General features: G+C 54.0%; 2 protein-coding genes across 2 annotated transcripts; both read right to left on the reverse strand.

The window, feature by feature from the left end:
- Positions 1-391: 391 nt before the first annotated feature.
- Positions 392-16,754, reverse strand: PI4KB (phosphatidylinositol 4-kinase beta). The gene is made up of 12 exons (XM_041477954.1): positions 16,457-16,754; positions 13,607-14,468; positions 11,652-11,696; positions 8,351-8,578; positions 7,637-7,864; positions 6,819-6,928; positions 6,449-6,553; positions 5,731-5,854; positions 2,499-2,764; positions 2,109-2,241; positions 1,684-1,804; positions 392-1,156 (listed from the first exon to the last, which is right to left on the reverse strand). The coding sequence occupies exons 2-12, from the start codon at positions 14,447-14,449 to the stop codon at positions 975-977; spliced, it is 2,385 nt and encodes a 794-aa protein (XP_041333888.1). The 5' UTR covers positions 14,450-14,468; positions 16,457-16,754; the 3' UTR covers positions 392-974.
- Positions 15,846-17,393, reverse strand: LOC121359178 (programmed cell death protein 7-like). Its single transcript, XM_041477946.1, has 4 exons — positions 17,387-17,393; positions 16,787-17,281; positions 16,457-16,543; positions 15,846-15,865 (listed from the first exon to the last, which is right to left on the reverse strand). Exons 1-4 carry the CDS (start codon positions 17,391-17,393, stop codon positions 15,846-15,848), a joined length of 609 nt encoding a protein of 202 aa, XP_041333880.1.
- Positions 17,394-17,547: the final 154 nt, after the last annotated feature.

A 17,547-nucleotide genomic window follows, 5' to 3' on the forward strand; every position in this document is an offset into this window, starting at 1 on the left:
ATGGGGAGGGGGGAGGGGCTGGGGGCTCCGCTGCATCCCCGAATTTTGGTCCTGCCCCCCAGAAAAGGGGCTTGGGAAGGGTTGGGGTCCCGCTGTCCCCTCCCTGTCCCCTCCCGGTGTCCCCAGAGCCCCCTCCCCGGGGGATTGAAAATCCAAATTTTGGGGTTTTTTAATGCTAAAAATTAACAAAAAAAAAAAAAAAAAATGGGGGAGAGGGACACGAGGGGACATCGGGGACACTCCAAGTGTCCCCAGCAGGCCAGGCCCGGGGGAAGGGGAAACTCCAGGAAATTCTCCTTCCCTGGGAAGCTCTGGATCCTCCCTGATTTGGGATTTGGGATCGGGACCAGGCCCCCAAACCCCCCCACCCCCCCGTGTCCGACATTCCAGCCCCGCATTCCCGGCTGGAATTACCCGGGAAAGGAGGGGAGTCCCAGCCCCGAATTCCTGGAATGGCGGGAATCCCACCGGGAATTCCCCACCTGGAATCCCCCCCAGCCATCCCTGGGTGTCCCAGCAGAGGAAAGGACCCCACAGGGCCGGGAAATTCCGGGAATTCCGAGATTTTGGGACTCCCAACCTCCAGGAGACCCCTCCCCCTTCGCATCCCGCACATTCCATGGGACTGGGGGCGAATTCCAGGGAATTCCAGGCGGAGGAAAGGGGGAGCTCCCCCCGTTCCATGGGACCCCCCCCACGCTCCGCTCCTCCTTTCCCGCCCTTTTTCCCGGCTTTTTCATGGAATTCTGTCCGGTCTCTCAGCAGAGTCCAGGCCGGGAGCAGCCAAACCTCGGCCCCGGATCCGCCCCAGCACAACAACGGGAACTTCGGGATTCTCCCGTTTCTTCCTGGGAGGGGGGGGACTTTTTTTTTTTTTTTTTTTTTTTTTTTTTTTCCTCCTCCGGGAATTTTTTTTTCCGGGGATATTTTTTTTTGTTTGTTTGTTTCCTTTTTTGTTTGTTGCCTCTGGGATTTCACATGATGCCGTTGGTGAGGTACTGGAAGCCGTCGTAGAGCTTGGTGGTGATGGAGCGCATGGAGCCGTCCACCATCTGCTCCACCAGCAGCTGCAGCTGCTCCTCCGTCAGGTTCATGTGGAAACGCTCCTTGAGGTGCCGGATGGTGGAGGAGCCGTGGAAGCAGGGCAGCTGGGAGCCTGGGAACGGGGAAAAATGGGATAAAATGGGAAAAAATGGGGGAAAATGGGGGAAAACGGCAGCTGGGAGCCTGGGAACGGGGAAAAATGGGATAAAATGGGAAAAAAATGGGGGAAAACGGCAGCTGGGAGCCTGGGAACGGGGAAAAATGGGATGAAATGGGAAAAAATGGGGGAAAACGGCAGCTGGGAGCCTGGGAACGGGGAAAATGGGATAAAATGGGAAAAAATGGGGAAAGTTCGGGATGGGAATCAGGGATAGGGCAACTGGGAGCCAGGAAAAATGGGGAAAAATGGGATTGGAATGTTGGGAATCTGCGTTTGAAATGGGGGAATGGGATCAGGGAGCTGCGAGCCTGGGAAAGGGGAAATTCTGGATGGGATGAGGGGAAAAGGGATTTGGGGTCCTGGGAAATGGAAAATGGGATGGGATGAGGGGCTGGAACGGGGAATGCTTTGGGAGAAGCAGGTCCGGGACGGGAGGAGCGCGGAATTCCCGGGATCCCCGGGATTCCCGGGATTCCCACCTTGCTGCATGATCTCCACGATCTGCACCACCCGGTCCATGTGCTTGCGGGCGGCGATCAGCCCCTGCAGCATCAGCATCTTGTAGTAGTTGAACATGTCCCCGTCCAGGCCGCCCATCACCTGCGGGAGCACGCGGGAACGGATGGGAATGGAGCGGGAATGGGGCCGGGAATGGATGGGAATGGATGGGAATGGCCTGGGAATGGATGGGAATGGCTGGGAATGGCCTGGAACCCCTTGGGAATCCCCTGGAACGCCCTGGAATTCCCTGGGAACCCTCTGGAAATGCCTTGGAACCCCAAGAACTCCTGGTACCCCACTAGAACCCCACTGGAACCCCCTGGAATTCCCTTGAAGCCCCCCTGGAACCCCCGAGACCCCTCTGGAATCCCCCAGGACCCCCCGGGACCCCGGCCCCACTCACGTCCACGAACTCGGCGGTGAGTTTGAAGGCCGAGGTCTCGAAGCCGAGGTTCCGGGGCGAGCTGGACAGGATGAAGCCGAAGTCGATGTGGATGATGTGGCCCTCGGCGTCCAGCAGGATGTTCCCGTTGTGCCTGGGGGAATTCCAGGGAATCACGTGGAATTCCCAGAAATCCCAGTGAAATTAAAAACAAAAATCCAACAAAAGTCACATTAAATTGTGCTAAAATCCCTAAAATGCCAGTAAATGCTCTCGGGTGTAGCAGGATGTTGCCGCTGTGCCCTGGGGGGAATTTCAATAAATTAAAAAAAAAAATACAAAGAAAGTTGAAAAAAACCCTGGAAAAATATTGAAAAGAATTCCCAAATTCCCCCAAACCCTGGGATTTACTTGTCCTTGACCTGCAGCAGGTAGCACACCAGGCAGTAGCCGGCGCAGCTGCGCACGAAGTTGCGCTGGGCGCTCAGGAAGCTCTCGCTGTTGGAGCTGCCGTGCTCCTGCAGGAAATAATCCAGCAGCGACAGCTGCGACTGCTTCTTGATCTGGTGCAGGGACACGGCGCTGAGCACGGGCTCGATCATCCCGCTGTCCGCAGAGATCACCAGGATCTTGTAGGGCCGGATCCAGAGCGGCACGCGCTCCTGCTCCCAGATGGACTGCGGGGAGAGCAGGCACAGGGAGAGTGGGATCCGGGTGAGATCCCAAAAATCCTGACTGGAACGGGGTCAGACAGGGGAAATGGGATAGATCCCAGTGAGATCCAGAAATCCTGACTGGAACGGGGTCAGACAGGGGAAATGGGATAGATCCCAGTGAGATCCAGAAATCCTGACTGGAACGGGGTCAGACAGGGGAAATGGGATAGATCCCAGTGAGATCCAGAAATCCTGACTGGAACGGGGTCAGACAGGGGAAATGGGATAGATCCCAGTGAGATCCAGAAATCCCGACTGGAACGGGGTCAGACAGGGGAAATGGGATAGATCCCAGTGAGATCCAGAAATCCCGACTGGAACGGGGTCAGACAGGGGAAATGGGATAGATCCCAGTGAGATCCAGAAATCCCGACTGGAACGGGGTCAGACAGGGGAAATGGGATAGATCCCAGTGAGATCCAGAAATCCCGACTGGAACGGGGTCAGACAGGGGAAATGGGATAGATCCCAGTGAGATCCAGAAATCCTGACTGGAACGGGGCCAGACAGGGGAAATGGGATAGATCCCAGTGAGATCCAGAAATCCCGACTGGAACGGGGCCAGACAGGGGAAATGAGATAAATCCGGGTGAGATCCCAAAAATCCTGACTGGAATGGAGTTAAATGGTGGGAAATGGGATAGATCCGAGTGAAATCCCATAAATCATGACTGGAACAGGGCCAGATGGGGGAAATGGGATAAATCCTGGTGAAATCCCATAAAATCTGACTGGAACAGGGCCAGACAGGGGGAAATGGGATAAATCCTGGTGAAATCCCATAAAATCTGACTGGAACAGGGCCAGACAGGGGGAAATGGGATAAATCCTGGTGAAATCCCATAAAATCTGACTGGAACAGGGCCAGACAGGGGGAAATGGGATAAATCCTGGTGAAATCCCATAAAATCTGACTGGAACAGGGCCAGACAGGGGGAAATGGGATAAATCCTGGTGAAATCCCATAAAATCTGACTGGAACAGGGCCAGACAGGGGGAAATGGGATAAATCCTGGTGAAATCCCATAAAATCTGACTGGAACAGGGCCAGACAGGGGGAAATGGGATAAATCCTGGTGAAATCCCATAAAATCTGACTGGAACAGGGCCAGACAGGGGGAAATGGGATAAATCCTGGTGAAATCCCATAAAATCTGACTGGAACAGGGCCAGACAGGGGGAAATGGGATAAATCCTGGTGAAATCCCATGCCAGACAGGGGAAATGGGATAAATCCGGGTGAGATCCCAAAAATCCTGACTGAAATGGAGTTAAATGGTGGGAAATGGGATAGATCCGAGTGAAATCCCATAAATCATGACTGGAACAGGGCCAGATGGGGGAAATGGGATAGATCCGGGTGAGATCCAGAAATCCTGACTGGAACAGGGTTAAATGGTGGGAAAGGGATAAATCCTGGTGAAATCCCATAAAATCTGACTGGAACAGGGCCAGACAGGGGGAAATGGGATAAATCCTGGTGAAATCCCATAAAATCTGGCTGGAGCAGGGTTAAAATTATGTGAAAATGAATAAATCTCGTTAAAATCCCAGCAAATCTGACTGAAATGGGGTTAAAATGACGTGAAATTTTAAAAAATCCTGGTACCATCCCATAAAAGCAGAAAAAAAATCCATAAAATAAAAAAAAAATCCCACTGAAATCCCAAAATATTTTAAAAATCCACTAAAATCCCAGGAAATGCCATTAAACCCCATTAAAATCCCATAAAATGCCATTAAAACCCCATGAAAACCAGGAATCCCACAGGGATGGGGGGATTTTTGGGAATTCCTGGGGAATTTTTCAGGAGCTGGAGCCGTCTGAGCACCTGGAATCCCCTGAAAACGCCACAAAATCCCATAAAAACCCCCTAAAACCCCGGGAACCTCTCCGGGACTGGGGATTTTCGGGAATTGCCTGGGAATTCCGTGGGAGTGGCTCACCTGGAGCTGTTTGAGCACCTGGAATGCCAGCAGCTCCTGCCGGAGGTCGTCGCCGCACTTGACGATGACGGAGAGGAGGCGCCAGGAGGGGAGGTGCCCGTAGGGAGAGGCCTCCCGGATCCTCCTGAGGGAAAACCGGGAAAAACGGGATCCAGCCAGGAGCTTCTGGTCGGGAGAAGCTCTGGGGATTCCCGGGAATTGTCTTTATGCCATCCAATCCCATTAAAATCCCATTAAAACGATCAAATCTCATTAAAATCCCATAAAATGGCAATAAAATCTCGTGAAATTCCATGAAAATGCCACCAAAATCCCATTTGGGATAGATCCGGGTGAGATCCAGAAATCCTGACTGGAACAGGGTTAAATGGTGGGAAAGGGATAAATCCTGGTGAAATCCCATAAAATCTGACTGGAACAGGGCCAAAATGGGGGAAATGGGATAAATCCTGGTGAAATCCCATAAAATCTGACTGGAACAGGGCCAGACAGGGGGAAATGGGATAAATCCTGGTGAAATCCCATAAAATCTGACTGGAGCAGGGTTAAAATTATGTGAAAATGAATAAATCTCGTTAAAATCCCAGCAAATCTGACTGAAATGGGGTTAAAATGACGTGAAATTTTAAAAAATCCTGGTACCATCCCATAAAAGCAGAAAAAAAATCCATAAAATAAAAAAAAAATCCCACTGAAATCCCAAAATATTTTAAAAATCCACTAAAATCCCAGGAAATGCCATTAAACCCCATTAAAATCCCATAAAATGCCATTAAAACCCCATGAAAACCAGGAATCCCACAGGGATGGGGGGATTTTTGGGAATTCCTGGGGAATTTTTCAGGAGCTGGAGCCGTCTGAGCACCTGGAATCCCCTGAAAACGCCACAAAATCCCATAAAAACCCCCTAAAACCCCGGGAACCTCTCCGGGACTGGGGATTTTCGGGAATTGCCTGGGAATTCCGTGGGAGTGGCTCACCTGGAGCTGTTTGAGCACCTGGAATGCCAGCAGCTCCTGCCGGAGGTCGTCGCCGCACTTGACGATGACGGAGAGGAGGCGCCAGGAGGGGAGGTGCCCGTAGGGAGAGGCCTCCCGGATCCTCCTGAGGGAAAACCGGGAAAAACGGGATCCAGCCAGGAGCTTCTGGTCGGGAGAAGCTCTGGGGATTCCCGGGAATTGTCTTTATGCCATCCAATCCCATTAAAATCCCATTAAAACGATCAAATCTCATTAAAATCCCATAAAATGGCAATAAAATCTCGTGAAATTCCATGAAATTCCATGAAAATGCCAAAATCCTCCCATTAGAACTATCAAATCCCATTAAAATCCCATTAAATGCCATTAAAATCCCATCAAATCCCATTCAAATTCCATCAAATCCCATAAACCCCCAAAAAATGCCATTAAAAACTTATATAAAAGTCCATGAAATTCCATTAAAATCCCACCAAATCCCATCAGGACACGCACCACACCCCCCAAACTCCTCAGTCCCAGGGGCTTTTCCCGCTTTTCCCAGGAGGAATTCCGGGCTCGGAATCCCAAGGGGTTCATCCCGGGAAAAAGCCAAACCCCTGAGATCCGCCCCAAACTCCCGGGAATTCGGGCAAAGCCCAGGAGCTGGGCAGGCCCGCGGGCGATTCCCGGGTTCTCCCCGGAATCGCCGGAATTCCCGGGAATTGCCGGTCCCTACCTGACTTTCTCCTGCCAGGGCTCCTTGAGGGCCACGGCCGAGGGGTCCTCGGGGTCCCTGCGGAACGCCGTGGGCGTGTGGGCCAGCTGCTCCGACAGCCGCCGCCTGCCGGGAAAATCCCACATTTCCCATGGAAAACCGCGGAGCCGCGCCCGGGCAGCGCGGGGCTGCACCCAGGAAACTCCTGGATGTTCGCTCCAGGAACACTGGAATTCTGGGATTTTTATCAGAGGAAATTCCTGCATTTTTGCTCTGGGGAATGTCAGAATTCCGAGGTTTTTATGAGGGAAAATTCCTGGATTTTTGCTCTGGGGAATGTCAGAATTCCGGGGTTTTTCGAGGGGAAATTCCCGATTCTCCCGGAGCTCACCGGATGTCTCCGGCGGCGATGAAGACGGGCTCCCGGCTCTCCTGGCTGGTGATGGAATCCACGGAAAACTGGGAGATGTTGTCACAGCTGTTGGTGTGCATCTCTGGGAGCTGCAGGAATTCCAGGAAAACCCCATGAAATGCCATCAAATCCCATTAAAACCCCGTAAAATCCCTTAAAATCCCACAGAATCCCATAAAATGCCACAAAGTCCCAAAAAATCCCCTAAAATGCCATGAAATGCCATTAAAATCCCATCAAATCCAATTAAAATCCCATTTTTAGTCAGCATTCCCACCTCCTTGGGAACACCACGGTGCCATGACCCCTGGAAAATCCCATTCCCAACATTCCCACCTCCTTGGGGACACCTTGGGGTTGGTCCCACCACCCTGGTGCCAGAACCTTCTGGAAAAGCCTATTCCAAACATTCCCACCACCCTGGTGCCATCATGGTGGCCAGAACCTTCTGGAAAAGCCCATTCCAAACATTCCCACCACCCTGGTGCCATCATGGTGGCCAGAACCTTCTGGAAAAGCCCATTCCAAACATTCCCACCACCCTGGTGCCATCATGGTGGCCAGAACCTTCTTGGCCAGAACCTTCTGGAAAAGCCCATTCCAAACATTCCCACCACCCTGGTGCCATCATGGTGGCCAGAACCTTCTGGAAAAGCCCATTCCAAACATTCCCACCACCCTGGTGCCATCATGGTGGCCAGAACCTTCTGGAAAAGCCCATTCCAAACATTCCCACCACCCTGGTGCCATCATGGTGGCCAGAACCTTCTGGAAAAGCCCATTCCCAGCGCTCCCACCTCCACCTGGAGCTCCACGATGTCGTCCACGGACCAGGCCTCGTCGTCGTTGTCGTAGTTGGGGACGGTGCTGAAGCTGCCGGCCCTCTGCTCCGGGCCCATCCCGCATTCCGGAAGGTTCTCGGCCGAGCGCGTGCTGCGGATCCGGTTCTCCGGGATGCGCGCGGGGACATTCGCCGTGTCGAAATTGTCACATTCCAGGACTTCCACGTAGATTAAATAGGGAGCCTGGGGGAGGCGGGAACGGGGGGTGAGGGATAACCCCGGAGGCTCCCAGGGCCGCGCTCTGGGGGAAATCCCTGGGTTTGGAGGAAAAGGGCGCAGATTCCAGGGGGAAGCTGGAGGTTCCCAGGGGGTTTGGGCCCCATTCCAGCTGTCCCAGCACTCCCAGTCCTGGAAGTGACACCTCCAGCTCTCCCACCATTCCCAGCCTTCCCACGCCATCCCAAATCTCCCTTTCCCATCCCAAATCCCAAATCCCACCCCAAATCCCACTTCCCATCCCAAATCCCATCTCACACCCCAAATCCCGTTTCCCGTCCCAATCCCCAATCCCCAATCCCAAATCCCCAGACCTTGTCCTTGGAGTTGAGCACCACGGCCTGGGAGCGCGGCACGCGCACCACGTGGTGCCCGAACCCCACAGATCACCAGCTCCAGCTCTCCCGCCATTCCCAATCCCCATCCCCAATCCCCAATCCCCAATCCCCAGACCTTGTCCTTGGAGTTGAGCACCACGGCCTGCGAGTGCGGCACGCGCACCACGTGGTGCGGGAAGGCGGCGGTGGGCAGCCAGGCGCGCGCGGGCAGCTTGTGGTTGAGCAGCGACAGCTCCGAGATCAGGCGCTGCGTCTTCTGCTCCTTGGTGGGCAGCGTGGCCAGGCGCTTCCCGATGGCCATCAGCGACTTGATGAACTCCCGCTCCGGGGCCAGCCGCGCCGGCTGCCGGGAACCGGGAAGGAAGGGGGACAGGGAAAAGGGAGGGAAAGGGGGAAAGGGAGGGAAAGGGAAAAGGGGAAAGGGAAAAGGGAGGGAAAAGGGGAAAGGGAAAAGGGAGGGAAAGGGGGAAAGGGAAAAGGGAAAAGGGAGGGAAAGGGGGAAAGGGAAAAGGGAGGGAAAAGGGGAAAGGGAGGGAAAGGGAAAAGGGAGGGAAAGGGGGAAAGGGGAAAGGGAAAAGGGAGGGAAGGGAAAAGGGAGGGAAAGGGAAAAGGGAGGGAAAGGGGGAAAGGGAAAAGGGAGAAAAAGGAGGATAGGGAGGGAAAGAAAAGGGAGAAAAGGGAGTAAAGGGAAAAGGGAGGATAGGGAGGAAAAGGGGGAAAAGAAAAGGGAGAAAAGGGAAAATAGGGGAGAAAAGGGAGGGAAAGGTGGAAAAAGGAGAAAAGGAAGGGAAAGGGAGGGAAAGGGGGAAAAGGGAGAAAAAGGGAGAAAAGGGAGGTGATGTCACCTTCTCTGCAGGGAAACCCCTTCATCCCATCCCCTTGCCAGGGATCTTCCCACCCCTCGCTTTTCCCTGCTCTTCCCATCCCAGACTGGCTGGGAAAGGCTTGGGAAGGACTGGGATGAAAAATAAAAAGTTGGGGAAAAAAGGAGGAAGGAAAATGGAGGTGATGGCAGTGGTTTTCCAGTGGGATCCACTTCCTGCTTTTCCCTCTTCCCTTTTCCCACTCCGGAGCCAGCCATGCTGGCTGGGAAAGGAGCTGATAAAAATAAAAACTTGGGGAAAAAAGGAGGAAAATGGAGGTGATATCAGTGATTCTTCACTGGAACCAAATTCCTGCTCTTCCCTCTTCCCACCCTTCCCTTTTCCCTGCCCCTCCCTGTTCCCAGATCCTGGAAATTGGGGAGTCCCATCCATCCCCCAGCAGAGCAGGATCCCAGGGCCTTTTCCTTCCCCCCGGAATTCCAGAGCTGACGTTCCCAGCGGGATCTCCCAGTCCCGCTGGATTCCTGGGATTTGGGATCACCTGGATTCCCAGGATTTGGGATCATCCAGATTCCCAGGATTCAGGAGGATCTGGATTCCCGGGATTCGGGAGGATCCTCCCCCCACCCTTCCCTGGTGTCCCAGCCCAACGATTCCCCAGGGATTTGGGATTTCCCTGGGATGCAGGAGCCCCTCCCCGCATCCATCCCAAACTCCCACTGCAGGTTCCCGAGCCCGGGAATGACCAAGGGCTGATTTTGGGATCACCGACGCTCCGATCATGCTGCAAACGGCGCATGCAGAAAGCCACGGACCGCGAAGAGGGAAGCAACGGAAAACGCCGGAAAAATCGGGAATATCGCAGAGCGAGAGGAAAGGACCGGGGAAAATCAGGGAGAGAAGGATGGGGATGGGCATTCCCGGCTGGGAATCCACTGGATTTGTAGTCCACGTCCAAAAATTCCCTCAGGAATTCCGGGATAACGCTCGGCTGCCCTGCCCCCACCCGGCTCCAGGCACGGGAGAAATATTCCAGAGGTTCCCGATCCCGGACAGATCCCAAAAATTCCTTCAGCTCTCCAAGGACTGAATCCCATTCCTGCAAAATCCGGGATACCCCACGGATGCTTCCTGGCTTTTCCCAAGGAATTCCGGTGGCTCTGATGTTCCTGCTCCTCCCATCCAGGCTTTCCGCGGGTGTTGTTCCCTGGGAATACCAGGAAATGCTTTTCCCAGCGGAATATCCCGAGGAATCTGGGATCAATCCAGGGATCCCTCTGGATCAGTCCCACCTCGATCCAGGGCAGTTCCTGGATTTTCCAGGGATCCCAAAACGCTTCCCAAGGATCTTCTCCCAAGCTCAGGAATATTCCAGCGGTGCCAGGATCCGTTCAGAGCCTCTGGAATTCCGGTGGGAACCTTGGAGATCTCGGATCTTCCACCCAATGGGAAATTCCATCCCCTTCCAGAGGAAAAATTCCTCTTCATCCCATTCCAAAGGGAATTTTCCTCATCCCATTCCAAAGGGAAATTCCAGAGGGAATCTTCCTCTTCTTCATCCCATTCCAGAGGGGAATTCTCCTCTTCTTCCCATTCCAAAGGGAAATTCCAGAGGGAATTTTCCTCTTCATCCCATTCCTCATCCCAGCATTCCCAAGGGTCCTTCCCACTCCAGCAGAACATTCCATAGGGAAGGAGGAATTATCCCTGTTTTCCGTCGATTCCCAAAAAAACCCTGGAGAGGAGCCATTGGCTGGGCTGGGAGGAGCAGGAATGGGTGGAAATCAAGGAATTCCTGGAATTTTGGGTGGGAATTTGGGGCTTGGAGCTCCTCCCAAGCATCCCATTATCCCTAAACACAGTGGGATTTAGGATGAGCCCAAAATTTGGGATCAAATCCCGACAAAATTCCCAAATCCAGGTGTGGGAATGATCCCTGGGAATCCCCAGCAGGATCAGAGCTGGGCTGGAATCCAGAAATTCCCAGAAAAGCCTAAAAAAAAACCATGGAATTCTTCCCAAACTCCCCGTGCTGGAGGAAATCATGGACTACACATTCCCACCGGGAATCCTGGTGGGAAAAGAGGGAAAGATTCCAAAAAAAACAATGGAAAAAATGGGAAAAGGGTTCATTCGGGAGAGAAAAATCAGGGAAAACACCAGGATTCGATTGGAATTTTCATGGAAAAAAAAAAAAAGGAATTGAAAGAATGAAATCAAGGAATGATTGGCAGGAAAAAAAACATGGAAAAAAAGCAAATTAATTCCATCCGGCCGAGAATTTTGGGAGCCAAATTCCAAGGGAAAACAGCATTTCCACTTCCACCTGCAACAGAAAAGCAGGAAAAGCCGGAATTCCCTCATTCCCGGGTGGATTTTGGTGGAAAAATGGGATTTTCCTGGATTTTATCCAACTGGAAGGAATTTTCCTGGAATTCCCATTCAGAGGAAACACCGCGGTGGCGATGCCAGGATTTTTTGGCTTTTTTTTTTGGGAATATCTGGGGAATGCCGGGAAATTCCAGAGGGGTGGAATTGAGGAAATGCTGCGGCGGGGAGAGGGAGCCTCCGGAAAACGGGATCGGAACTTACGGGAGCCAGGGATTTATCCAGGCTTTCCGTACTCGAGGAGAATTCCTGGGAAAAGCAGGAGAAGGGGGATTTGGGGAGTTTTTTGGGGGGAATTTTTTCCATAGGGAAGAGGGGAAGGAGCAGGGAAAAGGGGGAGAAAAAGCAAAGTTTAGCTCCAGGTGCACTTCCAGCAATTCCCAAGTTTTTTTTTTGGTCCCATCCTCTTGGAATTACCAGAAAAATTCCGGGAAGGAAAGTTCTACGGATCCCAAGCGGGATGGGATCAAAGCGGAGCAGATCCGAGCGCTGAATTCCCGGGATTTTCCCGGTTTTCCTCCTCTCTGGGATTCCTCACCCCAGCCCAGAAGGACCAGGATGGATCCAGCTCCAAATTCCTTGGATTTCTGACCTTTTCCATCACCAAATCCACGTTTTTTTCCTTCCCTGGGTTGCAGTTTATCCTGAATTTCAGCACATCAAACGAATCCCATGGAAACGATCCCGAAAGTTCCCAAAATCCCAATTTTTGAGGCCCTTTTTATCACGGAGAAATTCCTGATTTATCCCAAGTTTTCCTGCCACTCCCACACCTCCCTCCAAGCTCCATCCCAAATATCCCAAATTCCAGCACTTGGAGTCCACCAATTCGTGTTTTTCTTCCTAAAAGGGATCCCATTGAGCTTCATCCCATAAAAGACAGGAATTTTGAGGCTAAAATTCCCCAAAATTCCCAAAAAAGGGGGACAACCAGGTCTGGATCCCACCTGGAGGGAAAACTGATGGGAAATGATCCCAAAGTTCACCAGGGGAGGGAAATTTTGGGACGATTTTCGATCGATTTTCCCTTCCCTGGTGAATTTTGGGATCATTTCCCACCAATTTTCCCTGCTTTTTCCAAGGAATTCCTGGATTCCAGAGGGAAAAGCACCCAGCACTTCCAAGACCTCTGGGATTTTGAGGGACAGTCGGGATCCAGGGCTGGAGTCTCCCTGGTTTTGTGCTTTCCCAGCTCTTTCAGGATCGTTTCCAGGAGCCTCCTCATCCATAATTTATGGAAAAGCTCCGGTTTCCGCCTCCTCCTTTTCCATATTAAAAATTCATCCCGGCGGGAACGGCCCCGGATTTTTCCGGGGTGCTTTCATCCCGAATCCAGCCTGGAATATTCCTTCCCAATCCTTCCTTCCATCTTTATCCCAATTCCCAGAGCTTGGAACAATCCTTGGCTCCTTCCAAGGATTCCCAGTGGAATTCTCAGTGGAATCAAACCTTGGATTTCTGATCCACTTCCCAGGAATTCCTGGGAATTCCCAGTCATTCCTGACCATTCGCAGTTTCCTTAGGGTGCATTCCACCCTCTGGAGGATTTGTTTTTCCCAGATTTCGGAAGCGCCGCTTCCAGCACCAGCCTGGGGCTCCTTTCCCATCGGGAATTCCCAGCTCATCCTGGGATCAGCCTTGGAGCACAACCCCAGTCCCAGAGGAGCTCCGGGATGAATCCCAAGGCACTTCCACCTCTCTGGATCAGCTCTGGGATGAAACCCAAGGAACAACCGTGGGATTTTCCCAGCCTCCTGAGCCTTGGAGCACCACCCCAACCCCAGAGGAGCTCTGGGATGAATCCAAAGGCATTTCCACCTCTCTGCACCAGCTCTGGGATGAATCCCAAGGCAGGACTATGGGATTTTCCCAACACACCAATCCTTGGAGCTCAGTGCCAACCCCACAATGGCCTTTCCTCAGAATTCCCTCAGGAACACCCCAGGCCTTACCTCTTCCTCCTCGCTCTCCAGCTTGGGGTTGCTGGCGGAGCCCTGCAGCTCAATCCCAACCACAGAACAGCCTTTCCCACAGAATTCCCTCAGGAACACCCCAGGCCTTACCTCTTCCTCCTCGCTCTCCAGCTTGGGGTTGCTGGCGGAGCCCTGCAGCTCAATCCCAACCCCACAGAATTCCCTCGGGAACACCCCAGGCCTTACCTCCTCCTCGCTCTCCACCTTGGGGTTGCTGGCCGTGCGCTTCAGGTTGCTGCTGAGGCTGATGGACACCGTGGCGTCCGACTTGGACCTCTGGTGAGTCCGTTTGGAGGGCGAGAGGCCGGTGTCGGCGCTGGGCAGGGGGCCCAGCTCCCTCCTCCTGCCCGCCGGCTTCAGCTCGTCGGAGAGGATGAGCCTGCGGAGCTTGGTGCCGCGCGAGTGGCGCTGCGTGGAGATGTGCATGTCCGAGGAGTAGGCGCCCAGCAGCAGCGCGCACTGCAGCGAGAAGTCGATGCTCTGGCGGCAGCGGTGCACGATGTAGGGCTTGATGGCGTCGCCCACGTCCTCGTCCATGTGGATGTACATGTTGAGCAGCTGGGGCAGGTAGAAATCCACCTCCTCGTTGCGGAAGCAGAACAGGCGGTTCCCGATGTAGGCCTGCACGCCGGGCTCCTTGGAGTTGTACAGGTAGGAGATGGCCATGGAGATGTCGAAGAGCTTGGACTCGAAGAGGCGCAGCAACCACGACTGCTTGGCCTGGTTCTGGCGCTTCCGCGCCGTCCTGGCCGCGCCGGAGCCTTCCTCCTCCTCCTCCTGGATGCGCGAGCCGGGCGGATCGTCCAGGCAGCGGATGGGGCAGCTCTCCCCGTTGGGAAGCGCCTCGGCAGCGGAGCCGTGCAGCTGCTTGACCTTCTCCAGCACCTCCTCGCAGGCCCTCTTGGCCACCTCGGGGTCGATGAGGGCCAGCTCGCCCACGCCCTCGGTGATGACGCTGAGCGAGGAGCCGCCCCCGCCCTGGGCAGCGCCCGGCTCCGCGGGGCTCTTCCCGAGCGCGGAGTCGCCCATGCTGAGGAGGGGCTCAGAGCTGGCAAACGGGAGAGACCGGCATCAGGGAGGGGGCTTGGGAGGGCATCCCAGAGCAGGGGCGGCGGGGGGGCTGCAGGGCCCAGGGAGGGGGAAAACGGGGAGAAACCGGGATGAAATCGGGAAAAAATCGGGATGAAATCGGGAAAAAATCGGGATTAAATCGGGAAAAAATCTGGATTAAATAGGGAAAAAATTTGGATTAAATCGGGAATAAATCAGGATTAAATCGGGATTAAATCGGGAAAAAATCGGAAAAAAAATCAGGATTAAATCGGGATTAAATCGGGAAAAAATCGGGATTAAATCGGGATTAAATCGGGATTAAATCGGGAAAAAAATCGGGATTAAATCGGGAAAAATTGGGATTAGGGATGGGATTTGGGAGGGAATTCAAGAGCAGGAGCAGTAGAGGGGCTGCAGGACTCAATGATGGGGGAAAATGGGAAAAAATTGGGATTAGGGATGGGATTCAAGGGGAGAAACCTGGGATACACCTGATGGGAAGACGGACGTTAATTTTTTTCCCTGTCAACTCAAGGATTTTTCCCTGTTAATTTCAGATTTTTCCTTGTTAATTTAAGGAGTTGCTTTATCCCTTTATTTTTCCACCTCCCAAAGAAAGGAGGAAAAAAGCCCCCAGGAATTCTCCCTAAATATTCCAAGTGAGTCAAACCTAGGTCACCTCCCAGATGCCACTTCTCCTTTTTTTTCCCCTCTTCTTTTCCTCTTTTTTTCCCCACTTCTTCTCCAAGAAATCCCAGATGCCCAAATCCTGATCAAAGTCTGAGAGTTTGGCTCCGTTCCCCCATTCCCAGCACTCCAAATCCCACATTCCTGACATTTTTGTGGCTCTTAGATCCCAAAAACCCCATCAGAGCCTGAAAAAAAATCCCTGATGCTCCCAATTCTCAACAAATCCCAAAAAAACGGGGGTGGAAATTCGGGATTCCACACTTCCCCACAATTCCCATCCCTGTTTTTTTCACACATCCTAGATTTTGCTATTCTATCCCAATCCCAAATCCTTACATGGCTCCAACCCAAAAATCCCAGGGATCCCCTCCCTTCCCAAAGCGTTCGGCTCATCCCAAAAAAACACATCCAAAGCTTTTGCTCTTCCCAGAAACGCCACAGGATTCCAGAGCCTGGAGCAATCCCACAGTGCTGGAACTCCCTCCTCCCATGGATCCCATCCCGTACACAAATTCCCACCTTTTGTGGTTTTCCAAGTTTTTGTTTTTCCCAAAGGGTGGGAAATAAACCGAGAAAAGGCAGGGGGAAAAAAAGCAGGAAAAAAAAAAAAAAAATCAGGAATCCACCCGGATCCCAAGGGCAGCTCCTGGGCTGATTCAAGCACGGACCCTGAACTGTGGGATCATAAATTATCCAGGAAATCTGGAGCAGGGATCACCCAGGAATTCCAGGAGTAGAAATCACCCAGGAATTCCAGGAGCACAGCCATGAAATCCCATTCAGAATTCCAAGGAAGAAATCAGGGACTGTTTCCAGCAGATCCACGGGATCCACGCCAGGAACAACTCCAAAACCTCAGAAACTCTTCCAGCACCGGGAAAAAAAAAGCTGGAAAATCCCCTTTTCCACCCAGTTATTCCTTCCCGGACTCCAGGGAAGCGGAGGGTATAAAAAGGGAGGGGTTAAACGTAATTATTTCTCATTATTCAACTTCCCACCAACTCCAGCCGAAGTTTTCCAGGGACAACATTCCCGAGAGGATGAGTGCCCCCCGCCAATCCAAATTTTACGTAATCCATGTAATTTTAGAGGGGATTTTGGGCAATTCCAAAGCTCCCAGAGGCACCAGATGGGCCCGGGAGGGAGGAGGGGGGGAAGGGTTGGCAAATCCTGCTGAGGAAAAGCGGCTGGAAAAGGCTCTGGAAGGGGAATTGCGCCACTTCCCCCGCGGGGAGCGGGGCTCGGGCAGCAATTCCCTGCAAAAGGAAGAGGAAAAGGGTTTGGGAGAGGTACCTGGAGCGATCCCATCCCGCGAGGCTCCGCTCGGCGAGCCCGGCCCTGCGGCCGGCGCGGGCGGCTCATCCCGGGCACCGGCGGCTGCTGCGGGGAGAGGCGGAAAAACAGCCGGGAATCAGCAGCAAACCCACGAAAAGGCCATTTCCTGCCCGCTCCTGCGCCACGGAGCTGAACGAGGCCGAGGAGGCGGAGGAGGAGGAGGAGGAGGAGGAGGAGGAGGAGGCGAGGCCGGACGCGGAGCGGCCGCGGAACCGCCGGGGGCACCGGGCGGAGCGGGTGGAGGAGGCCGCGGGGGAAGCGGCGGCGGTGCGGCGGGGCCGGGCTCACCTCGGGGGAGCGGGGAGGAGCGGGGCCGCGGGGAGAGGAGCGGAGGGGCGGGCAGGGGCCGGCGGAGCGCGGCCGCTCGGAGCTCCCCAGGCCCGGCCCGGCGCCGCCTCACGGGGCTGAGGGGGCGCCGCGCCACAGCGCCGCCTGCCGGCCCGGAGGCGCGGGGAAAGGGGCGGGGTCTGTTACCGGGGGTGTTTGGGGGCGTGGTCTGTGTACTTATATGGCCATGTGGGCGTGGTTCGAATACTAATGTGGACGTGGGACGCGGTCTGCGTGCGGAGTGGAGGCGTGGCTTGCAGCGCCAAGGGGCGTGGTCGATTAATCGGATGCGGAAGAGGGCGTGGTTCGTGTGCATATATGGTCTGAAAGGCGTGGTCTCATGTTGTTTGGGGGCGTGGCCCCGGTACGGAACAAGCCCAAGGCGCCCCGCGGGTTCCGCGTTGACGAAAATCCGCGATTTTGGGGGAAAATCGTCTCGGATGTCGCTGTCACCACCTGGGGGGGGTGGGATGCCACCCCCCTTGTCAGTGTCCCCTCCCAGTGCCAGTGTCCCCCCCTAGTGCCAATGTCCCCTTCCCAGTGCCAATGTCCCCTCCTCACTCCCCATCTCCCCTCCCAGTGCCAACGTCCCCTCCCAGTGCCAATGTCCCCTCCCCACTCCCAGTGTCCCCTTCCAGTGCCAATGTCCCCTTCCCAGTGCCCGTGTCCCCTCCCAGTGCCAATGTCCCCTCCCAGTGCCCGGGCTCACAGACACACTGCGG

The sequence above is a fragment of the Pyrgilauda ruficollis genome, unplaced genomic scaffold (assembly GCF_017590135.1).
Source record: "Pyrgilauda ruficollis isolate IOZ18807 unplaced genomic scaffold, ASM1759013v1 scaffold422, whole genome shotgun sequence".
In the NCBI taxonomy this organism is placed as follows: Eukaryota; Metazoa; Chordata; class Aves; order Passeriformes; family Passeridae; genus Pyrgilauda; species Pyrgilauda ruficollis.